Source organism: Anarhichas minor, unplaced genomic scaffold, assembly GCF_050575085.1.
Source record: "Anarhichas minor isolate MPS153535 unplaced genomic scaffold, ASM5057508v1 ptg000010l, whole genome shotgun sequence".
Taxonomy (NCBI): domain Eukaryota; kingdom Metazoa; phylum Chordata; class Actinopteri; order Perciformes; family Anarhichadidae; genus Anarhichas; species Anarhichas minor.
In genome coordinates this window covers 18346151-18372023 of record NW_027466456.1, presented here as the reverse complement: position 1 = coordinate 18372023, position 25873 = coordinate 18346151, and the positions used below count along the sequence as shown (strand labels likewise).

Here is a 25873-nt window from a genome sequence, read left to right as displayed (position 1 = left end):
GCTCGACTCTACTGCGTCAACCGGCAACAGAGAGTCACGACGTAAACATGTTGACGTGCGATATGTTTTATTATCGTTAACGGTCAAGGTGCAGAAAGCAGACAGAGTTGCGTTCACTTCCTGATATATTTTGTCCATGCTCGAGGCTTATGAAACTGTTTGACTCATAATAAATACTGCATACTTTCACCTCTGAAGGCTTGTAAAGATCAATTAAATGAAATAACTGGAGTAGGAACAAATCCCAGTGTAATGAAGTGCACACAGCTCGTTTCCACACTAAGGCCATATAACCTTTGATGAGGGAGTTCAATAGACATTATTTGACTTTCACTGAACTGGTTGCAGACTTCCTCATATTATGGTTTGTGCACTGTCCAACCACACAGTGAACTGTGTCATATTTTAACTGCTGCTGTTTCTGAACTGCTAAGCTAAGCAGGTTGTTCAATATTATGGGCATATTGACTTCTTCTCCAGATTGAAATATCCCAACATATTGAATCTATTCCTAGAATATTTTGTGCATTCCATGACTTTTTATCTAGTGCCACCATGAGGATCACATGTGTGGTTTGAAGTGAAATGTCTCAACAACTATTTTGTCATGATATATAAGAGACATTCATTTCCACCTCAGGATGAAAAAGTAATAAGCAGTTCCATCTATCGTATAACTTGTTTTTTTGTTTATTACCAAATTCCCACAAAAACTAATGTCAGCCCTCTCAGCTGTACTTTGTGTTTACTGCTAATTAGGAAACGTCAGCGTGCCAACATGCTAAACTAAGAGGATGATGACTCTAGTAAACGTTACCTGCTAGAAATGAGCCTTGTTATTGTGAACATTTAGCTCAAAAGCACCGCAGTGCCAATGTATATACGGCCTCACAGAGCCGCTAGCATGCAGGCTGTAGGCTTAGCAGTTGACACACTTTTGGTCCATTTGTGCAGCATCTGCATTTTTGAATTTCCTTCAGTGGAAGTGTTGTCTGAATTTTCAAAATTGGTGAAACTGTTTGGCTGAAAAGTGAGTTTTTCTTATGATACTAACCTTCATTCATTTTCTATACATTTTGTTATAATATCATTGCAAGCCTAATTTAACCAAACATCTCTATGTAGGGATCTTCTTTTCCCCAAAAAATTGAAGCCATCCAAAGGAAGGCATTCAAATAAATGCCCCGTTTAACTCAGCTTTCCATTTGTTGCGTCGACGAACACAACAAAGAGCCATTCGACAGAGGTGCGGGCACATTCGTTAATTAACGCTGGGTTGTAAGAGCCTTGCATGTACGTGGATCACAGATTCGGTGGGCTCCATAAATCTTTGCTTTGTGTGTCAGAAGCAGATTACATCCGTAGTAATCTACCCCCCCCCGAGTGAGCTGCAATTTCCCAGTTCCGTTAATATCTCATGTTGTAAAAACAGCTCCGAGCACAATTACGTAGAAATGTATTGTTGTCATCATTTGTTCCCTCTTTGTCTGTCTTCTTCACTGAAACTCTCCCAGGATAAGTGGATCTACTCCTCGCGTTGCCCCACATTCTTTGAAATCACCATTATTAATTCAGCTTAAGAGGCCCTCAAGATGTGTAAGGGCTCTGTGTGTGAGTGTGTGTGTGTGTGTGTGTGTGTGCATTGATGTGTGCATATGTGTGCACTTGCTGTTGCTATAGGCTGAGATAGATGCGAGAGAGAGAGAGAGAGGATCTGAGCTCCAGGGCTCCTGCTGACACACTGACCCAGCGCTGACTGGAGTTGGCACCAAGAAAGAAAACGAATGCTTCGTTTCACACTGAAACATGAGGCCAACGTGTTCGGATTAATCCACTCAAGAGGGCGAATTCCTTTTGAAAAGTTCAGTTTTTAGATGTGAAAAGTAGCAGCTTAGTGTGGATAGAGGAAAAGAATTTCAGACGTAGCCAGATTAGTGTAAAAAGAGTCTCATAAATAACTCCCTTTTTACTGTACAGCGCTCTGCGTTTACTATCCTCCATTCTGTGTCTGAATTCTGTGTGTGTATCCTCTATATACAGTGCCCCAAAACAATATCCCTCAATGCAATGCACTACATTTCGTATGTGTGAAAATGACAGTTGCTCGACTCCACAGCCATCAGTGATGACACAGAATCGACGAGGATATCTGCTCCACACCGGGTGATCTATTGAGCGTCCGTTGGGATTGTCTGTCCACAGACATCCTGTGCTAGCTTTAGCACAAGTCTGCGAGGCCTCACAAAGTCACTCTTGGTTATAAATGTGATATCTACAGTAGGTAGTGATCGTAGCAGAGCTCAGGTCAGCCACCCGAAACAAAGTGAAAATGTTGATTCTCTTTCCTGGGTTCATGTTTACATTGTTTCCCAGCAAACCCAACTGTCGGATTTCTCGAGGCCTAACAAATGGGTTTATAGCATTTATATCCTCATAAAACATTCCTATAATTGACTTTTAAAGCTTGCATTGTTTACGTTGGATTACTTTGGCTAGCAGTATTATTCTTTCTTGTCAAAAACAAAAGCAGATGCCATCAGAATACTTGGTAAGATTAAAAAAAAAATCTACTTTGAATGATACCAATTAATACTTAGGCCTAAATTTGACACCGGTGAACGTAAGCATTAAAACTGCAGCCATCCATTCATTTTCTAAACAATTTGTTCTGGAGCCTATCCCAGCATGCATTGGGCCAGAGGCACAGTACACCATAAACAGGTCACCAATGTCCAATGGTCTAACACAGGTCACCTCAAGCAAATAGCATTTTACCAAAAGCCTCCCCTGAGGGCAAACGCATCATTACATCTGACTTGTCTAAAGCCTGTAACATGTAAAACATGTCTTGTGATTACTGGCATCGTGTAGAAATAAAGTCCTCCCTGGACTCCATGACACACCAGCAGGCCGAGGTCTTTTGTGAGTGTGCTCTTATGTGCTCACCCATTGTGTCCGTTCTCTGTGGAAAGAGTCTCCGGTATAGGAGTTATATTTTGCTGTGTTGCTGTGGGATCATGTTGCCTTTTGGCTTTTAAGTGGAACTGTGATGTTTTTTTGTGCACTGATCTCCAAACGCTACTTCATGTAGGGAGCATATGCCTCGAAAGCCAAAAGCCCTAATCAACAGATCAGCATGTATTTGAAGTCCTGTCGGGGATTAGGTTGCTCTCTATCCTTTTAAAAGAGCCTTAAGAGCACATGGGGTACACACTGTGGTTGTATTCAGCAATAATTCCTCACGCAGGGACAGCAGCTGTTCTTGTCTGCTATCGAGATGTTGTGCTGTCATGAGGGCAAAGGTGGTCCTGACCTCGGGGACTTTTAAAGAAAAATACTGCGATACAACCGTCATTATGGAGATATTCTTCGAAGTACTGCACATTCGAAGAAAGAGGCAATAATCAGCGTGTTGTGGGGCCTCAGCGTCAACATGAGCTTGACAATGCTTAGTCATACAAAGCTCAGAGATTGCTTCTAATCATTCTGTTCAAAGCTGTATCATCTACGCGCCTTTCATAAAATCAACACAGTTGCTAAATGAGGAAATTCATTTCAATGAATTACGGTGCTGTTTAGGTTTTCGTTAAACAGAAGGGCAACATTTTGGTAGCCAGATGCCAGTTTGGAACCCCATAACATCCAGTAAATCATCATCCTGCCACAGTAAAACCCCCTCAGGACACCATAAGCAGCAGTACTTTATATATTTCCAAAGAGGTGGTGAGAATGTGAATTACTGCTGCCCCACTTCCCCTTTTCCCCCCCTTCCGGGATCGCCTTTAGGGGAGCGCTGCATGCATCTTTACTCCCAGGGTGACACAGATGGTTTGTGCATTGTACAACATGACGACCGCATTAAACACGAAGACAGCACTACTGCGTCTGCTGACCACATATCACCTTATGGAACGCCTCTTGTACTGGAGAGGCTTTTATATTCCTGAGCAGAATGTGTGGGAGGATGCTCAGTGTGAAGGATCATATTATCATTGTCCATGTCTTGCATTGTGTTTAGGCTGACAATGCTTTTTCGTAACATTGTTCAGCGTCTTAAATATGTTCTGATTCCTACTGATGCAATTATGAATCTGTGTTTTTAATGAGAGCAGTCGTGTGTGTGTGTGTGTGTGACAGAGTGTGTGCATGTGTTAGTATAAGTGAGTGTGCGTGCATCTCTGTGTCTGGCCACGGCTCATCTCGCATACTGCTACAATGAACTGCATGATATTGGGTGGCCGTGTTAGTGACTGCATGCTTGAGGACCGTGCGCCACGAGTCATTCATAAACATGTGTATAGAAGTCTTTTATTGAATATATGTCCTTGATTTTTATCTGACAGCTTTTCAAAATGACATTTAGTCCTTTCAGTTTGTCCTGCATGTTTGACTATTAAAGCAGCATGTTGTTCACTAATGATGAAACAATATGAAATTGAATTCAAAAAGAGAAGAAGTTAATCGAACTCAAATTTTTTTATTAAGCTTTTTTTTGTATAATTGGATCACAAAATGGGGAGACAATATTTCTGCTTTGAAGTACCTTAAAAAGGTAAGATTCTGCCTTTGTGGCATATTTTATCCACTCTTTTCCATATGTTACAAGTAACGAGTCATTCACAGAAACATTATATAAACTTTTTATTGAACAATTCAGTTTGTAAAATGTATTTGCCAGAGACAGAGCAATTGAAAGAAAGAAATCACAATTTCTCTCTCGGTGCTAGAAGATATGGCCACTAGTTGGTACCCTTGCTCTTTCTATTCTATACAGAGGCCGAGGTTTGTGAACACAACCCATCTGTAAAGCCATATTGAGAGTTTAATTCCTATAGGGTGGAAATTACCACTTCATCTTCCAGCCATGCATCTTTGAACATTTTCTTACAGGTGCTAGAGATGTGTATATAGGCTACAGTCGGCGCAACACCACTCCTTTGTTTGTGTGAGTGGCATTCAGGTTCTTCCCATGAGTGTGTGCGTGTTCGTGCGTCCAGTCCAGCGCGTGTATTTTGCGTGTGCTTGTGTGTGTGTGTGTGTGTGTGTGTGTGGAGGGTCGGAGGGAAGAGAGGGGGCAGGTACCAGCCTCTGAGCCCCTCCTCCAGAGGAGCCACGGTGCGCCTCTGTTCCAATGGAAACAGGTGGGATCCCCGGACTCCTCCAATCACGCCCTCCCCTGTGCGGGGAGGGAGGGGGGGGGGGGGGGGGGGGGGGAGAGAGTCCAGGGGCAGGACGCAGAACCCAAACCAACTTCCACACTCGCCACAGGAAAAAGTCGGGAAACACATCTGTCCCCGCACGTCGCTGCTTCTTCTCGACCTGCGTGTGATTTGTTAAAGCTGTTACGGTGAACATTAGCAGCGGTGCACCGGAGCGCGCGCTGGGGGGAAGTATAGTTGCCGTCACTTGGCCGCTGTTGAGAGCGGTGTTGGAGCGTCGCAATGCTGGGACGGGTCGCTGCGATGGAGAACACGCACTAACCCGGATTTGGAAATTGTGTGTGTGTGTTTTTTTTTTCTTTTCTTGGATTACTCCCCGGTTAAACCGACCCGGTTCGTTCTCCAGTGGATGTTCTCTTGGTTCCTTGCGGTAGCGTGGAGTAGCGAATACTTTGAAAATGCCTGCAAAAACCAAGTACAACCTCGTCGATGATGGGCATGATTTGAGGATCCCGTTGCACAACGAGGAAGCGTTCCAGCATGGGATCAACTTCGAGGCAAAGGTGAATTCACGAGAAACCGAAGCATAGAAAGATGCATGGGTTCAAGTTGTACTCAAATGTAACGTAACACACTGTGTTTCTCGCGTGTCGTCCTCGTTAGCCAACCTGCGTAAACAGCCAACACTGTAACAGTTAACGTTACTACTCTGGAGGTATTACACTCTTTGACTTTCGTTTTACGCCAACGTTAGTAGAGAGGTTTACGTTGCGCAGAGTTAAAAACAAAGATTACCTCAAGTGGAAACGTTTAAAAACAAATCAAGTGAATGCCAACTATTGTTTGGTTAACATCTCGTACCTGTCACATTTCACCTCCCTGACCAACAGTACATCGGCAGTCTGGATGTGACGCGGCCGAGCAGCCGAGTGGAGATCGTGGCCGCGATGAGAAGAATTCGGGTGAGTGGAACCGTGACCAAACTCCGTCTGGAAATCTGCCAATTTCCCCCGACATCCTCACTTATCACCTAATTTGCACGTTTGGTAGAAGACAACATGGGTGTTACAAAATGAACCGTGGTGCACTGCTGTATTCGGCATAATGTATGGTTGACTTTACAGCAACTTTTATCAGGAAAGAGTCAACTTTTTGAATTGGTTTACTGTCCTCCTGATTAAGTTGCATGGTTAAATATGACTTAAGTGCTTCTGGTTTGGTTCCAAGAGAACCCCATAATTGTAAAAGTGTAAGCGTTGCTCTGGGGGGCAATTTTGCCCACTAGCCCTGATAGAGACAGCTGCATTATGGAATACATTATCTCATGCTAAGTGCATGAATTGATGCGTTGCCCCTTCACCACTGAAGCCCCGGAGAGTGGCACAAGAAATCACCAAAAAATGAGTCTTAAAGTGTTGTGAAACAGATGCGTGTACGCATCAACTACAGCGTTATCATTCAGACATGGACGGTCTGAGTGCTTAGTTATGAAAGCACCGTGGCATTTAAAACCTGCACACTTTGTACTGTCCCGGGCTTTGGCTGGTCTGGCACGAGGTTCGGTCTCCCCCATGTGGTTCGGTCCCCCCATGTGCTCCATCACTGTTGTGAAGTTCCCTTTGAAGCAATGCACTGGAGTGTGATCTCTCTCTCTCTCTCTCTCTCTCTCTGCTGTGTAAACCTAAAGATTTACAGCCTTTTGGGCTCCAGAAAGTAGACTTAATCTTAATCAGTGTGTCTGTCAGCTTGGCAGCAGTTGGTTTAGCAACCTAACGTAGGTGGTGCCGGTGGTGGTGTAGAGGTATTTGAGGATTATGATGATGAGCTGGTGGACGTGCTGTGGATTAATCGACGATGCCTTCAAACCCTCACGCACACACAGCTACACAGGCAACGCGAGCACACGCATTGTTTGTATTTTACTGCGTAATCATTTTAAAGAACAAGATTTTTTTGAACTGACCGTAAATTAGCAACAAAGCCAGTGGCAGGTCTGAGTGCAGTCTGCATCTGCGTATTGTTACGTGTTTTATACTACTCTCCGATGCACGAGTGTTAACAGTTGAGCATAAGGTGCAAAATGTTCTTATTGCCCCTTTTTTTCAGAGGAGGGACCAGTTCCTATAAAGTGGACCTCCCAGTGTGCTGCCATGGCAGCTGCTGCTGTTGTTGTTGGCAGGAAAACAGGCTGTGGTTTGGCTCCTCCCGTGTGAAATGGTTTGACACTGGCCCAACACCATGGAAGGAAACCACAGGTATCTCTCTAGGAAGAGAGGTCACGCTGGAAAGCATGGGACGATAGGAGTATAGCGCTCAAAGCATTTATTGGACTTGGGTAGTAAGTAAGCCAATGCAACCTTAACTGAGTGTTGATTTATGGGAAAATCAAGCATAGACTTGTTACGGCAAATGAACATTGATTGACTTGTTTGACAAGAATAGTAGCTGTTTTACACGTTGAAAGCAGGAACCACCTTTGAGGTATCTTGTGATTATATAATATAAATAGCCATTTTAAAGAATGCAAGTTGAAGCCTCTTCCACATTGGCTTCACTTGTTTTCAATACTTGAATTTGACACACAAAACTAGCCATTTCTGTGGCATTACGACTACGACTAAGGACGTCAAAATCGCTCCAGTACTCTGCGGTGTCGCCATGATTCAATCATTACCGTTTCAGACTTCCTCTATGCGGTCCTATGTGAGTTGGGGGTTTAACCCTGAACTGCTGGATGTTTGTATTTCTGTGAAGTAGCTCCAGAAGGTGCTTGGGAAGTGATTGCTGGCAAAGCACGGTAAGGGAACAGATCAGAGGCTTTTATTCTAATGAGCAGGATTAACAATGGCACTGTTGACTAGTCATAGGGAAACATAACCGCTTTTTTTATTTACATACTCAGTTTTTTTTTTTTTTTTTTTAAATCTGCAATGATGAATAGAATGATTTAAACAGCCTTTCTACACCTCAACTCACTTATTAGTCGCGACAAGAAATGGGTATAAGCTGTATGATTCAGAAAAGATGTTCCTTCATTTAGTCTATAAACATTTTGCCCGTCAGCGGCTGTAGCCACAGAGAGGGTTTGTTTTTAAAAATGCCTTCACTTTTGGCATTTCAACCCTGACGGCGCTTCTGGCTGCATCTTGGCTTTCCATTCTCAAGGTTCTTCAGGGACATTGAAGCAAAGACAGACTCGACTAGTTCCCACTTTGCACTTTTATGTCACTTTTGATGCCCTGTGGAGTTTCTGAAAGAAGGTTTGGTAAAATTATGCCCCCCACCCCCACCCCCAAGTGTCTTGTCTTTTCCTATATTTCTATCAATCTTCTATGTCTGCACAGTCAGTCAGCGCTATGCTGGTTACCAGGTAACCAGTTCATGTATGGTGTCATTGTTCCACGTGTGCATGACTCACCTCTGAGCCAGTCGCTGATAACAAACTAATGACATGGCAAAGCAGGAAACAGCCACCTACGATATACATGCAGCGCTACAGGATCTGGTGTAGTTCGTATATGTACACACACACACACACACACACACACACACACACACACACACACTGTTGGTGTTTTGCATGTTGTTCTGGAACGACTACTTGTCCCTGACTAGTTTATCACAGATGGAATAACAATTTTAAGCTTTACTCTGTGAAACTCCCCCTGGCAGCAGAAAAAAAGTATTGCTAAAAAAGTTTTTATTTACTAGTTCCTCAAGAGTTTTCTTGTATCGGGCTGCAACTCCGGCTTATTTCTGTAATTGATAACCTCGTTTGTTGTTTCATCATCGAATAGTGAAGTCTGTCAGAGTAATGTTGAAAATGCAAAACTTTATTGAAGCTGAAGCCGGCGATGTGTGGTGTTTCTGCACGATAAATGACATTGATGTTGAACTAATGAACAAAGTCGTCGATTCGTTTTTCTTTCTGCAAACGAATCGTTTGACGGACTCATTATTTCAGCTCCAGTTCTGCCGTTGCTCTGGTTTCGACTATAGAAGGATATACAAACCATCTCTTGTGGGTTGAATGAGCTTCAGATGGAGAGAACATCTTAGTCCAACACTGAGATGAACACGCTGTATGATGTCCTCATAAATTCAATGTATTCTCATTGTCTGGCAGAGTCTGGTAGCAGCTTATCTGGTTAAAAGGAGAGGAGACCTTTACAGCGAATTAAAAGGATTCGTTTCTCATTAATCTGCCTTTGCTGGGTTAACTGACTGAAGGAAGATTGAGCAGCATGGGATGAGAAGATTAGAGATGTGTCTGAGGATAAAGAGCAGAGCGACGGTGCTGGAGTGTTGGGGTGGGGGGGGACATCGTGGACCAGGACCTTTGTGTGTCCGCCCGGCAGCTAACGAGCCTCTTTTTAACACCGACGAACTGCTGTGGAAGTTCATTAATCTGGATTTCAGTCTCCCGCATCGACGTGTTTCATGAGTTGTAGATATTTACATACATCTGGAACACGGTGACTCATCTGGAAATTCAAACGGTTCGTAGATAAAATAACTAACTGATACTGTTTTTGGATAATCCAATGAACTACATACAATAAACTACGTAATTACGTACTTTATCATGACACGTACGTACTTTATAAAATTCATGATTTTCAGCACCTCATTTTTTTGTTAATTGATCGATTTATTGTTGTTTCAGCAGCATGTGTTATGAAGTACTTATACAGAGGCTTCTTCATCATGACAAAAATGAAATTGTTACCAAACTGTGCCCGCATTGTACGGATCTATACAGTTTCACATGAACATGTGGTAATAATTGCGGTGAGACGACACTATTACCTGTGAAAAGCTAAACTAGACGACTCAGTGAAGGGATTACATGGTTGTTAGACGTCACATATTGTGCTCTATCTACTGTGTGCCCGGAAAAAAAACATTTATTGTATATACACTCATAATGTAATGGCGGCTGTATTTATTTATGACCCGCCTCGGTATATTTCCCATCATGACTAATGGCTTTGTCTGGAATTCATACCGGCATCCGTTATTTATTTATAGGCCCTCACAAGGTTTGTTTTTTAATATAGAACCAGTGACTAACTTTTGGCAATAGTCTCGTATATATCCCTTTTTAATCAGGGGCAGCTGCAATTAACCTGCCGCAGTTTGACGGACGCAAACAGGATATAGAAGGCGTCCAATGAATCCTCCCGGATGAACTTCTCGCGCTTCTCTACAGAGATGTCTTGCGTTGAGAAAGACCTCCAAGCTCTCTACGCTCAGCTGCTGATGAATGCAGCGCTTTTCTATTCCATTACTTTGTGACCAATGCATTTCATCCGCACACAGCTCTGTCATCATAAGGCCTCTTCATGACTGTTCACCACAGCGAGGACATTAGTGGGATAAAGGGATCTTTTTCAATAATGGACATTCATTCATTCATCATTTTTTTTTTTTTTTTTTTTTTTTGCGGTGTGATCATGTGCTGCACGGTAACTAAACAAGTTACAGCAGGAAAAAGAAAAGCATCTTTGAAGAACCTAGAATGGATGTGAAACCCATCCATGGCCACGGTATACTGTATGTAGCTAAAAACCAAACGGGGTACGCAGCCAATCCCGGTTCCTCAAGATCACCGGCAACTCGGCTGCCGTTCTCCGTACATGCCTCTGTATACGGTCCTCGCTCGCCACAGCAGCTCCGTGTTCAACACATCTGAGTAACGGACGAGGCCGAATCACCGGGGACTAACCGGCACCGTCATGTCGGGTCAGAGGAAACGCTCTCTGCTGCTTCCGTCTGTGTCCGCCCAATCACATTATGAACTGTGAGATGAGGCGTCTTCAGTTCGGAGGAGCGTCAAGCTCACTAAACTGTTGGAGAGCTTTTTCAATTGCCCACTTTGTATCATTTTTTTTCTCTGTCCGTGACTCATGTGCCTCTCTGCTATTTTTTTAAGTGGATGATACTTTTGAATGAAGGTGCCCTTCACTGAAAACAAAAGAGGTTATTCATTCCCAACATTAAATCCCGTTCACCAACCCCCATCCAGCGGTGTGGGAAGATTAATCCGGCTTGTTAAACAGAAGTTGTTGGACTGGTTACTAAAAAAAAAAAAAGTAACGCGTGAGTGCTGTGCAGATCTTTGATGTCAGCTTCCTGTTACGACTTTTAAACACAAAATATTTGTAACAAAAAGCAGGTTTTCACTTAGGAAATTGCTTAGCAGACGTGGGCTACTGATGGAAGTCTTCATTGACAAATTCAAGAATTTAGATGATAATGAGATTTGGATTTAGTGTTTTGGGTTTAGTGTTGAGTTTCTAGGCCTTGGTTTTTTTCTCTCATTTGGCAGCAGGTGTGTTGCATTCATCCTCTGCTCAGTCACTGCGGCCTCATCCAGCTTTAAAATGGGTCTTTTTTTAAAACGGTCTTGCAATGCACCTCCCAGTAGAAACTAGAGAGCAGGAGCATCTGCTAGCCTATAAAGGTTATTGTTACCGCATTTTTCAGTTTTGGATGATGGTTATTGAAAACCCTGCAGTCTCCGGCATCCGGCTCGTCCAGCACCTCCAGCGCAATATGGAAATACATTTCTCAGCAAATAAAACTCATCTCGAGGCGCTCAGGAAATGGCGATAGAGGGATATGCCCTCAGATTTGATGTTTGACCTCCCCTGCTGTTTTGGAGATGGTTAAAAGAAATTTCCTTTTTTTCTTTTTTAAATGTATAAATATGTATGGATATCTTTGGAGAACATTTTCAAACATCTCTTTGTGCTCTTCAAGCCCCTTTTTCTCTTTTTTCGGCACTGAGCTCAGATATATTGTTCAGAGGCTATTTTTATTTTTTTTTATTTTTTATTTTTTTTTACTTAAGGTCACAGTTGAAAGGTCAAAAAGTGATCTAATAATGACCCATGCACGGCTCGTTACCCGTCCTCCCTTTGCTCCTGCTCCTCCTCAACATTCAGGTTTTCTGCACCGGAGGCGATTGGATCGGTGCACCAACTGAGCATGATGGATCGTCGCGTATAGCTCATGTTAATGTGTTATCCGGGCACATGCTCAGCATCACGTTTATCTACACGGTTGCCACTTTCTCCCGTACCGACTGGCTGCCAGTGAAGCGCTTAAGAGGCAGGCTGTAAACGCCACAGAAGCCGAGTGTATTCAAAAAGCGGCTAATGCTTAACTAGCTTTATTGTCTCCCAGAGAGTCAATGGGTTGATAAGGTCCAGCTGTCTATTCAGAGACGGCACCTTCACAGGCCTGGGAGAGTGCGAGTCAAAGAGGGAACCGTCACTCCTTTTAAAACGGGCTTCGTATTATTTGGCCTCCCCGTGAATCTGCTGCTTATTGCTTGATGTGTGATGGAAATCGCTTCCAGCTAAAGGCACAAGTAGGCTTACATAACAATTGGATACCTCAGGAGGCCACCTTGCATGCCAGCGGATGTGAAAGGCAAAGTCGGTTTGAAAAGTGGTTGAACTCGAAAGCAGCCATGATATTAGTAAATGCTCACCGTCTAACAATCAGATGTCGGAGTTGAGAAACTGTTAATCAGATCTAATGTTTAAGACGCATTTTTACCATGTATTTGGTCATCCTCAGACACTCAGTGAATTTGGGTAGCTGGGGTTCCTGGAGGCGTATGTGTTTACAGCACTGATCATGAACCGCAATGTCCTTCAGACATCACATTCTCTCTCTCTCACCTCTCATCCCCTTTCATCCTTCTACTGTTGACTCACTAATACATGCAAAAGATGCCCCAAAATACTTAAATAAAGATCAGATAGCTATAACAGGAGAATGTTAAGAGTTATATTAGCAATAAATTCTGTTTGTTGGCCGATTTACAGTTATTTTGTAGTGCTTTTTTTTGTTGTTGGTGGCAACCAAGTGTCCATCACTGTTTTTTAACCATATTATCTTCTCGCTTACAAAATCCATCCATCCATTATATTCCATTTATCTGGGTCTGGGTTGTAGTGTCAGTAGGCAAAGCACAGTAGCCTCTATGGGATCCCAATGCTCTCTCAGACCTCCACTGGGGTCTCCTCCCCACCAGCCTGAAATACCTCCAGAGGGAGGTCTCTAGGAGTCTCAACTACCTCAACAGAATCCTATTTTTTTTTTAATTGTCGCCACCCAGATCTCATGACCTTAGGCGAAGGTTGGAACGTAGATTGACCTGTAAATTTACCTTCAGGCTCGGACCCCTTATCGCTATAATAACATGTATGCTGTTACGTAGGTACGCTGGCCAACACAGCCACAGGGTTGACTTAAAATGGCACTGAAATGCCAGACAAACAAATTCAGTCTGATTATAAGGCTACCCCCCCCCCCCCCTTTTTTTACTTTTTCAAGAATGTGTGTGTGTGTGTGTGTGGTCTGAAAACCCATCCTGCCTTGTTTCCCCAGTGAAGCTCATGACTGTAAATGAAGCATCAATAAACTTGTCTCCTGACCAGTCTCCCTCTACCACAGCTTTATCTTTTTTTTTCTCTTCATCTCGCCCATTATCTCTCCCCTTTCCCTCCGTTTCCCCCCCCCCCCCACCAGTGCTGTCCCTCTTCCCCCGGAACAATCTGTTAAGCCGTTCACATTGTCCTGCCCTTCATCAGAGGCGGAGGGAAACTTTGGCTGATTCACGGGTTCTAATGGGCCGCACAGACTTAATTTGACCCCCCCCCCCTTTCCCATAATTAACGTCCGCCGTGCCACCAAAATATATCTTATCTCGCAGCATTTTTATTAACATTGTAATCCCGGGAACATTAAATAACCCGGAGATGGATATCCCAGAAGCAGGTCCTCCCATTTGCTTCTGCTCGTTGGATTGTGCTGCTGATAATGTCGCCGTAGACATAAATTGCTCTATAAACAGGGTGGAAAAGTTTTCTTTTTATTAATTTCAACCTTGGGAGTATATGCAAGTCTCATAAACCTTTAGCACATTTGACCATTTTACTACATCCTCTCCAAAACCGAGCAAAGGTAGTATGTCTTTATAGTTATACAGTTTATTTCCTGCTGGTTTAGTCTGGGGAATTAATCCTGATCCAGAGAGTTTGAACGTTTTGTGCATGATGAAGATATCCCCCTGTTTGAGGAGAACACACACCACCCTCATAGCCCCCAAGCTGGCAATGACAAACTAGGCAAACCGCCTGCAAACTGAGTTGTCAGCAGTATTAACTGCACTCCAATTACATCTTTACCTCCTTTTGATCCCTCTCTCCGCTTTTTGCTTGTACTTCTCCGGCGCAGCTGTTCACAACCCATTGCATCGTTTGCTGATCCTCTTTCTCTGACAAGATAATATAATGTAATAGCGCAGCGATGCTGCAAGATTCCCTCCCAGCATTCCATCGCCAATCTTTTTTTTTTTTTTTTTCTTCTTTTCCCTCCAAACCACACACGGACAATACAAGCATCGCCCCATACACCACCTGACTCTCTCCCTCCTCCTGTAAATGTCACCAATAAATCGGGGAATGAGTCTAGGTTGTGCCCTGAGCCAGGCGGCGAGACGGTGGTGATCCGAGATTTGGAGGTTGATGTTGAGTGGGTCGCAACTTTGACATGGTTCCCCCCCCTGCGGCATCAACATTAGGACGGCGGGGTGGAGATGATGCTGCTTCTGGCGGAGAGGAGACCTTTCAGAAGTAGAGGAAAGGTCAACTTCAGTGGAACACCACCGTGTTGTCCATCAGCTGTCCAATGTAAAATACGCTATTGCATTGGATCTGTATGTAATGAAGTGTAAGCTACGGATGCCGAGTTATTTTGAAAACTCTGAGGTTGCGTCGTAGTTAAATGGGAGGAAACGGGGACCTTCTAAAAACGATGACGCAGACTCACACACTTCTTGATTGGGTCTCAGCAGGCACGGCGGGTCCTTTCTTGATTCGCCACGCCGCCGGGAGAAAACCAAACAACAACAGCCTTAAATTATCAATCGACTACTAGTGGTTAAGTCAACATGGATAACGGATTACAGGCGTTGCTGAACTTGGTGTCTATACTAGCAGCTGTTGTGGAGTTAAATTCTGTGTTTTATAATGCGACTACACCGGCACCCGCATGCCCTGTGTATGTGGCTGTAGCCTGAAGAACTGGCGTGGGGCGGTGCTCTGCCATCGAATGCCTGCACCCTCACACCTCAGCAGGGACACCGCAGGCTCCTCTGGTCTGGCGTCTGGCGTCTATCTGCCGCCTGGATAGCTGTCTGATTGTCACTCTTGCACCCGTCTGCACACGTTTGCCCATTCCTGTAGCTACAGTCTAAGAAGGCAAGATTGAAGGAAAACAAGCGGTCAGATAGAGACACCTCAAGCAACAGTTCTACAGCACGACAGACTGCTCACTGACAGACCCCCCCCCCCCCAACACACACACACACACACACACACACACACACACACACACACACACACACACACACACACACACACGCTGCGACATCCAGCTTTTTCAGCCTCGGCGCCCCTCCAAGGTCTACTCCCCTCCACTTTTCATCCGACTCTGTACGATCTGCACAGCATCCACTTTACAGTTGGAAGTGGTCTTATTATGAACGCCTTCAGGAGCAGGTAGGAAATGAGGACATCAAGTGATTTACAGGAACAAAGTTCTCCCTCTGGCTAATTTTTCTCCTCTACCTCCTCCTCTTCAGCATCCTCTCATTCTCCCTTCTTATCTTTCACTTCCCTTGCCTCCCTAGATTTCTCTTCCTCTCCCGCTGCCTACTGCCGGCCTGCTACCTTTCAGCTGTCCTTTCTCCTCCTCTGCTTCCTTTACATTATCTTTTCTACCTCCTCTTTTCACCCTACTCCATCCCTGTCCACCTCCTCCCTCTTTTCCCCTTCACCCCCCCCCTAACTCCTCCCCTTTTGTATTCCTCTGGCTTAGCTTCTTGTTGCTGTCTCTCTCCTCTCCATTCTCTTTTAGTTCTTCCTCCCTTTTCATTCCCCCCCCCCCCCCCCAGCGTAGTTTCGATCATTGTTCCTTCCCCGCATACTTGGCATGGTTTTCATAGCTCAGCTAGCGAGAATGACTCTTGCCCTCCCACCACACAGAGAGCATGTGCTTAGTTCCCTGGTAACTTAAGGTGCACTCATTAGTTTGCTAGCCTTCCCCATGACACGTTGAGCATGGATTCATTAACTTATTTCCACAACTTACTGGACCCCAAGGAGATAAGATCACATCGCTGGTTTATCTGAACGATATTAAGAAAGAAGCCATTTAACTTTTTCTTTTACGAATACCAATATCTGAAGGAAAGTCATAATAGAAAATAATGAGCACTGTTTATTACCCATGTTATATCAGTTCTTACCTACATTGAGAGATTAGATTAATCGATTAAATATAATTTATTTGTAAATGTCTGATGTTGCTAATTCACCTAAAACTGCCACTTGAATTGTACTGCATGTATTTGGACTCATTTCATGGTCAGGCTTTGGTCTGGGTGTTGTTTTTGAGTTGCTCTTGGTAACCTGTTGTAAATATTTCTTTAGTTGAAGTCCCCCCCCCCCCCCCCCCCTCTTGAGTTGAGGCTGTTCTGCTGCTTCGTTCCAATGGGATCCTGGTGGAAAGATGCCAGAGGAACATACAAAAGGCCTAGTTTGCATACAATACGTGCTTACAGATCGGTGCCGGTCATTCATTGGCGTACACTCACAGACAGAAAGAAAGAAAACACTCGGTGGCACAGCCTGATAATAGTATGCACGCTCCCAGGCTGACCTTGGAGCTGCCCTCATCGATCAGCTCCGGAACCTCGCCGTTATCTCGCCGCGGCAACCATCCTGTCCTACAGTCGGCCCTCCTGTCCTTATCTGCTTCCCTCTGCTGTGTCTTAATGCTGCCGGGAGGAGCCCACCTAAACACCTCCCCTAACCTTGCTTGTATTAAGCCCCCTCCACCCCCCACTGCCCCCAGTCCTTGCTTAAATCTCAGTGCTCCAACCAACTTCCTCCACTCCCTCTGCATTTCGCCGAGGCAAATTCAAGTCTGCCAAATAGTGATCCCCACCTCCATTAATCCTTTTAAAATGTCACAGGCGTTTTTGGAGCCAGACATCTCTTTTGCCGCGGGAAGCTTGAGAGCATAACGGTGTTTGACGGTGACGTTTATAACAAAAGTGCTAAAACCATCGCCTCCCCGTACGTCCGCGGCACAATAACATTACATTTGGTACGGCTGTCTCGTATATTCTTCACGTGCTGTTCCTGCGAATGTTTCCTCCGGGTGTAACTGCCATCACACGGGCTGTCATATTCTTTATGCACCAAAAAAGAACAAGCCGAGGAGAGAGTATCGGAGCACATCCGCCGAGCATTGCTTCAATGATTCCTCTGGCTTTTAGATCAGCACAGATGAAAGAAAGCCAAGGAAATGGGATGATTGGGGGGGTTCCAGAGATTGTTAGTTCTCCAGTGTGCGTGTGTGTGTGTGTGTTTGTGTGGGTCGGAACGATGAAATGATGTTGCCCTCCAATATGGTTTTAATGAAACCCTTGCCCCTCCACAGACACTTTCATTAAAGATGCAGGCTGCTGCTGTCAGCCGTGCTGTTCCCTCAGCCACCGTGTGGATAAACGGTTCCGAGCCCACTCCCATTATTCATTCCCTTATTATTTCTTTCCGTCTTTTGTCTCATTTGTTTTCCGCTCCCTCTCTCAAACTCTAGTGCTCGTTCCGGTCTCACCGTATTTCTCCATCCCTTGAACATTTTCTCTCTTTTTTGTTCTTGCCTTTTTTTCTGTCTATTTCACAGTTAATTGGCAAAAACAGTCAACAAAGCGAACACAGACCAACAGCTTTTACATTTAACATATTCAGATAATGACATGGTTTAAAAACATCCGATGTATGATGGCGCAAAACAGTTTAGTTTATGATTGACGTAATCAAATTAAATTGATAACGACATGAATCAGCACTAAGATGTAATCATGCAATCAACTTCTTTGGCATTTTGAATGTTTGTTTCCAAAACTGTATTTTTTTTCATTCATGAAAAGCCCATTAAAGCCACAGGACATGCGCTGTATAATAATTTTAACCGATATATGATCAAGTATTGCTGCACCCATTGGGAGGAATCTATTCAGGATCTGTGAATATAATGTGAGCTTGTGTTTGTTATTTGTTATTACCCAGTTCTCTAATGAATACTTAAGTAAACAGACCAACCACACCATTGACTGAATCATTTTAATAACCGATCAAGGGCTCATTTATCAAATTAAAAAAAGCCAAACCTTTGCTGGCTCAAGCTCCGACAATGTGAAGATTTGCAGATTTTCTCCTTTTTATATCACTGCAATTTTAATATCTTTGGATTTTGGACTTGCTTGTTGTAAAAACAAGCCTTCTGAAGTCCTCACTTTAGGCTCTGGGAAAGGTTTCCAGCCCCTTTTACTGCTTTTTTTGACATTGCATCAATTAAACATAAATCGATTAATCAGGGAAAAGAGGAAAGAAACGGTCAGATTCAGCGATAATAAAAATAATCGTCCCTGGCAGCACTATCTCCATTGTAATAATGGACGACAGTGACCGAATGGTTTGATATCAATCTATTTAAGGGCCCACCTACTCACCTCTGTATAGCTGTGTTCTCACCGTCTGTGTTCCCCCCCCCACCCCGACCGACACCCCGCTATTTTCCCCCGCTGTATGCGTGTGTCAGAGGAGGGCTGGGGAAGAAATGATGTATATCTAGCTGATTGTCTCACTTCCAGCTCAGAGGAGAGCGCGCCACTTAATTGATTCTAGTTCAGTGTTGGAGGAGGGGAGGGGGGGGGGGGGTGGTTAAAGTCGCGAGGATGCCATCTATCAATGTCATCCTCATCCATCACCCCGGTGCTGGAGGTAGAAAAGATGAAAAACACCAGTACAGGCTCAAAGAGGGGAGAAACACAAACTCAGTGTTTCATCTCTTACCTCTACCCTTTCATCTCCCCCAGCCACGCTCTCCCCTCTCTAGCTCCTTATAGAGGTAATTGGCTTGCATAACATTCAGCCCAATGTTAGAGTCAAGACTGTCTGAATTCATACCAAGTAATGACCAAGACCAGAATTCATCGGAAATGAGACAAGAGCAAGACTTTGAGGGCCTGAGACCAAAAAAGATGACGTCAATTTGAGTTGCTTGGTTGAGTTTGGGAGGGATGCTGTCGTAATGGGCAGTAAAGTTATTTATTTATTCCCTCAGCCCAGTGGCTGATCATGTTCGGCCCTAGTAGGGAAGACAGCATGCGGAGGATTAAAACATGTAAACAAGTCGTGAAAGTTGTCCAAACATTTTTCTGTTTGTCAGCCGCAAAATCGGTCCTGAATTTCATTTTAATGGGAATTAAAAACATCTGAAACTTTCAGACTCTTGGCTTGTTTAGTTTTTCTCTCTCTGCTGGATGTCTGTTCCAACAATTACAAAAGTGATTTATTCACAATGCTGTCAGCTATGTCAACAGCCATTTCTGGACTAGAGCTGTACTGGCCAGCCGGCTCTGGGTTGAGCCCAGTTGCTAACATTTGATTTGTGCACACCAGAGACACCTGCGCTCTCCTCCATCCACCGCCTCCGCTCTCTGTTTTTGGTGAAGAGAAGGATCTTGTAGTACGAGGGCTCCTGAAAGTCCAATTAAAAGGGGCTTACGCTGGCAGTGCAGAATCCCAAGCAATAATGTCGTCATTGAAATTTCCAGAAAATGAATCTGCTATTGGAAAGCATTGACCTCTTCAACTTAAGATCCATCCATAAATCGATACAATCTCGCTCTTACCGTCTCCGCTGAAGCGAGGCCGTAAGCAATTATTCCGGTTGTGAATTTTCACAACTCTCTGTCATTTGCAGTGGTTACCACTCTACCATCCCTTTTCTGCTGATTTGCTGCATTGCCGTTCTGGAGGTCAGAATTATTTCCTGTTAACAAGCTCCCGCATGGCCACTGTGCGTTGATATTCGCACGAGTCATCCAGATCGATAATGTCAGAACTCATTCTGCACAGTGCTTTTCATCTGCAGCGGATTTTTGAATGTTTCATTCGGACCTCTCCCTCCACCTCCAGGACTCCCGTTGCTCGCAGATCACTGGAATGCAAATGGCAAGGTTGGTTTGAATCATCCAGTCAACAAACAAATGGACTGAACGCGGGAAATCGTCCCGAAAGTATTTCAAACAACAATGTTCTCAAGACACGAGTTATTGGACGTGATGCTGACAACAGACTGCGTGAAAGTTGTTTGGTTGAATGTTCATAACTTACTTAAACACGAATCCAGCTATCTAGTTTTGTTTTCATCCCACAGGTTTTTTTTCGAAAGACAAACTCAACAAATCTCGAGTGGAAATCATTTTCTGGCTCTGCTTCGACTCTCCCCGCTCCGACTCGACACGCAACTGCAGCTTGCAGCTTGTCGTGCAAAAATAGAGCTGGTTAGAGGGCAAATCATGGCTTCACGCCCGCCACCGAGGGAGAGAAAATCCATGGAGGAGAATATGACTGAAGAAGGGGGGGGGGACTACACGGCAGGAGAGAGAAAGTAATGAAGGAAGAAGAACATGAACGAATGAGGATTTAAACCAAAGAACATTTTCTGATGTGGAGGATTTGACTGGGAGCCATGGGGTTCAAAGAATACAGGCGGGACAGATGACAAACACTCGTAGAGTAACGACACCGTAGCATTACCAATGGAGCGCCGTATGTCGGTTTTTCATTTTATGTTTCCTGTTTTCTTCTTCAAGAGGGCATTGCTCACCACAGAGTCCTCCTCGCATTGTTTAGAGTTGTTTTTTTTTTTTATCCAATTTTCTCGTCGACATCATAATTGTTTTGAACTGTATTTTTCTAAAATACCATCACAATCATGAAAGAGGCTGCAACTAAAAATATAATATGTTTCATTATATTATATTTAAAAGTCGATTAAATCAGTATATATGTATATATATATCTTTGGAGAGGTTGATAAGGGTTATGTGTACTGTACGCTGTTCTTTTACCTCACTTAAGAACCCCACTTTCATGTCAAAAACTCTCTCGGTCAGCATTGAACAAAAACCAAACAGGCATTGTTCCATTTCGGCACACACTTTAGTGTCATGTTTCCCCCGAGACCAGTCCCATGCAAACAGATGGGGAAACAAAGCCAGCATAGCAACATGTCAGAGTATTACCATAAATCAACGGGGATCATTGCACCTATGTTATGTGGTATTTACGCACATAATGTCGAAAAAGTCGTACTCGCACGGGACGATGAGCAAATACCAGCATGCATGGCAGGTACTACTGTACACATAACAAGATCCTGTGTGTGTGTGTTGAGGGTTGGGTCTGTTGTGGGCACAGCAGAGCAGGTCAACTTGCTTTTTATAATGCGCAGGCTGTGTGTAATGTCAACATTTCCACTCACCCTCCCTTCTCTGTTGAATTCTGGGATGGATTTAATATAGTTGGCCAATGATTTACTGTGTGTGTGTTCAGGAAGGAGATTTCATGGAGGGGAAACGGGAGAACAATACCTCTGGCCTCAGTGTAGCACAATCTGGTCAGTGTGAGCTGCCTGACTGCACTGCAAAACATGAGCAACTCTTTTTTTCCATGACATACGGCAGCTTGCTCATGTCAATATACTGTACATTCCCTCTTTCAACTGTCGGTAGGAATCTGAGACGGGGTTAAAACAGAAGATTGAATACCTTTCCGTTTCCTGCAGTGCGTCAATCTCTCTTGTTCTAATTAAAGAAAAGGACACAACAAAGGGATGGACCTTTTTGAAAAGAAGCAAGAAAGGAAGCAGGAGAGGAAGTGGCTGAAGAGCTCTGAGACCAAACCCACGTATGACACTAATCTCTTGTCGTCTCTTTGAGCAATTTAGTCCCATTTGCTTTTGGACTGTCTTTGAAAGTGGCTTTTTATTTATTATTATGATGGTTTCTTTTTACTACTTCTGTACTTCAGGCTTCCTCGGGGGATGTTTCCTGTTCTTCAAATCTTCTAAAGCATCACTTGTAACTTCCCACGGTGCAGAGTGGTCGTAGATATCAGCCGCTGGAATGCCGTTTCGTGGCTTCGTTCCGATCCTCGCTGCTCCTCGGAGCGGGGATAATTTGCCATCTCACCAGAGACTTAGGATAATTAGACCCAATGAGGGATTATCTCCCGGCGACTGCACATTTCAGATCAGCCAGACAAAATGGTTTGTACACTGATTGCTTGGGGTCGCACTCAGCTGAAAGTTCTTTCTAGTCAATGGGCGAACCACTCGTGAAGAGCATTTCCTGCCGTCTCGTTCTTTGGGTTATTTCTTCTTGCATGTGCAGGGTGATGCACACTTAAAATGCAAACCAATGTGCAGTGTTGTCGTCTTTTCCTACAATCAAAGATTCAGAGTTGAATTGATGTTGCATCACCGCCTAATCAGTGTGGATTCCTCGTCGAGCTCTACCTAATTTGCAGCATCCTAATTGTGTTGTGGGTACGGTGTCTCGATGTCGGGGCCCTAACTGACACGGAAAGCCAATTGTTTAACGTTGAACTGACTAATTGTACGAGGGGACTGATCGGCCAGCCGGCTGAGTTATTGGTTTAATGTCACCGGCAGTGTGGAGAACTGACTTTTAGTTTTACGGTAGACTTGCTGGATTGTGAGAAGTGAAAAGTGCTGACTGATGGATATCTCATATCTCAGTTTTTAATACAATGGACGCATGTGAAAGCCTTGAGTCAGATTTTGCTTGGGTACACTAATGCACATTTCCAAAAGCGGAAATTAGCAGCTAATGAGATGCTGTTTGCAAACAGCTGGCACTGCAGGGTTATTGATATATTATTGATATATTTCGCATCTATTTAGAATACAAAATAGAAAGAAAATCTACATGCAAAGAAAGGCGAGTGATGGCGAGGGTCGTGTTTTATGCTGACAGCACGTTTTCCTCAGGTACTATATCAACAACATCAGCACCAATTGTGCGCTGTGAAAAATTGACTTGTTTGGGAATTCTGAATCAAAGCTTTGCCCTTTTTAATCACAATATTTAGTATTGGAAACCATTAATAACGTTGAGCGGGCAATTTATGATAATGATATACCTGATTTAGAGTTCATGTGCTTCAGCATAAAACATGGAGGAGCGTTTTTTTTTTTTTTAATATCCTTTTAAGAATATGAATAATTAATGTAACCAGTGTCAACCACATCCCAAAGACATATAAATAAAATAAAGACAGTAGGTTTAAATGTTGTTTTTGTAAATGAAGCTGAATTTTCACTAGAATCTAAAGTGACACTTGCACAGGCAAAATGGCTGGTTTACTACCAGATTGCTGGAATATCCGCAGGCATTTCTGTGCTTACATTTTTATCCTTGCTTTGGGTAGATGGACTGAATTTGACAACACAATTTGAAATTCAGTTTTTGAGATGGAAGGAGTTATTCCAATGAATAATATACTTTGTTGGGGATAAACGCCACCATCTCAGCCCACCTTTCTTCCTCATTGGACACTTGCCCTTGTTATGCCTTTCTATAATCTCCTCTGACGGTAGCCGTTCATCTGTGACTCCTAAATTGACTTTGCACAGACACGTTTACAGTCGACTAATAATTTCAGCTCCAGATCTATGCATTAACAGATGGCTGGGTCGATGATTGATCTCTGTAATAGATCATAAACGCCAGAATAAATAACCGTAACAAATTCCAGCCATGACTGGGGAGAGTGAAATCTGACGGTAATTCTACACAGTGCAACTATTTTCGTAGGTCATGTAATAAAACGTAACGATAACACAGCATAGCTCACGTGTTTGTAATCTTCAAGTTGTACTAAAGATCACTTTATAAGAATAGGTTTCATTAGAAGAAAGAAGTCAAGATTTATGAAAAGGCTCCGAAGCATAATCACAAATATGGGGATATTTACTTCGATCATACAAAATGAAAAGCCATAAAATCTCCCAGTTGGAGTTTATAGTTCTATCAGTCACATGTAATTGCTTGATTTGCACCACGCTGTCGCCGTTATAGCGGCGGTGCGTTCATTAGGAGCTCCTAGGTGTTGTACAGTTTTGAAGTTTGACAGCGCATCCTCAGAACTTAACATTGCAGCCCGTTACTAAAATATTCATAAGCCCCACTGTCGGAGGGCTTTGAAGTGCGCCGGCACCTGTGGCGGAATTTCCCATGAAGAAAGAGGTGGCGGTTTGAAACATGCTGCATATCTTGTTCCTGTTTGAAACCCAACAATGTCATTGTAATAATAATCTTTGTGAAAAGGGGTCGAGGCGTGGGAACTGATGGCGGGGGAGCTGATGTCAGGGCACTCTCAAGGGACGACTTTTTTTTTTTGGGCTAAAGCTCAAGGGAACTTGACCAATAACGTTCCGTGGCTAAGATTCACAGCACTATTTTCTACTTGATAACAGCGGTGTTCGACTCCCAGTCGACGGCACAATCCGCCTCCTGCTTAACAGGAAAAGGGCCAGAGTCAGCCTCCAGAAACAATAGTGAGATTCTGACACACCCTCTAAACCACAGTAGTAATATTTAGTTGAATACACAAATCTGTCCGTGGCTTTCTCTCTATCTTAACAGTGTAGTTTTAGCTAATGTATAAGGACACAGGACGAGAGCGATCATGGCAAAGGTCTTATCTTGCTATATGTCTTTAGCCATGCTATTGAACATTGATCATGTGCTAATAAGGGGGGCTGGGATGCGGCCCCCCCTCCACCACCCCCCTGAAGATGATAAATTGCCCGACGCAGCGAGCCGCGATAGTTTGGTTTATTCGCATAATCGTTCACCTGCATCCTTTCGCTCATCAGTGACAACCAAAGACTGAAATCATAAATTGGGATCAGCTCGAGTTTTCATGCAGGTGCAGGGTGGGCGTTAACCTTCCTCATTTGTAATTTATTAGCTCGCCAGCGCCTCTTTTTCGGCACTCTGCTTTGCTGGTAAACAACATGATATGAATTCAACATTTTCATCGCACATGGGTTGCTTTGAAATGATTGATGTCTGGTGCGAGACAAGAGGAGGCAGCAACACATGCAGGGCCAAAGGTGCTCGCTGCATTAATTATGAGGGGTGGCGGAGTGAGTTCATGCAGTATTTCGTTTGATTTACGTGTGTTTTTTTATTTGCTTCCGACTTGGAACAAAACCTCAGGTGTTAATACAAGTGCCTCCCGCAGGCAGAATTAGAATACAGTCTTAATGAAAATAGTTATATTGCGCTGGCACTGAGAAGTCTTACTAATCACAGCCTTTGTTGAGGGCTATTGAAAGAAACAATGCTGTTAATGCTGCTGTAGGTTTGCCCGGATGGGACTCATGTTTTGGTCTAGTGCTGTACTGTTTAACATGCTAAGCACACATTGCACACCGACAGGATTTCTTCCATGTTATAAAACATATTACCACAATACTGGGTATTAGATGCGAATTATCATTTTTACCACGGCTATACCGTGTTAGCATTCACACGGTGTCGAACTAAGGTGTTGAATTGTGCCGTCTAGCTAATGACCACGACGGAAAACGGTAATCCAGCACAGGAATTAATTACACAGCTCTGGATGCTCCACAACTCTCGGAGGGCTTTCAGCCGAGCAGCTCTGATACTCTCTTCAAGTTTGATGCGGCTGAACATTTCTGCACACAAACGGGTGAGCCATTGCTTTAGTACGATT

The 25873-nt window shown here is 43.8% G+C and overlaps 1 protein-coding gene across 1 annotated transcript in view; it reads left to right on the top strand.

The window, feature by feature from the left end:
* Nucleotides 1–5279: 5279 nt before the first annotated feature.
* nos1apa (nitric oxide synthase 1 (neuronal) adaptor protein a) overlaps nt 5280–25873 on the top strand; it is a 112313-nt gene continuing 91719 nt past the window's right edge. Inside the window, exons 1-2 of the mRNA XM_076088695.1 lie at nt 5280–5722; nt 6050–6121. Coding sequence (XP_075944810.1) covers nt 5618–5722; nt 6050–6121 — 177 coding nt within the window. The 5' untranslated portion in view covers nt 5280–5617. The remainder of the gene's footprint in view (nt 5723–6049; nt 6122–25873) is intronic.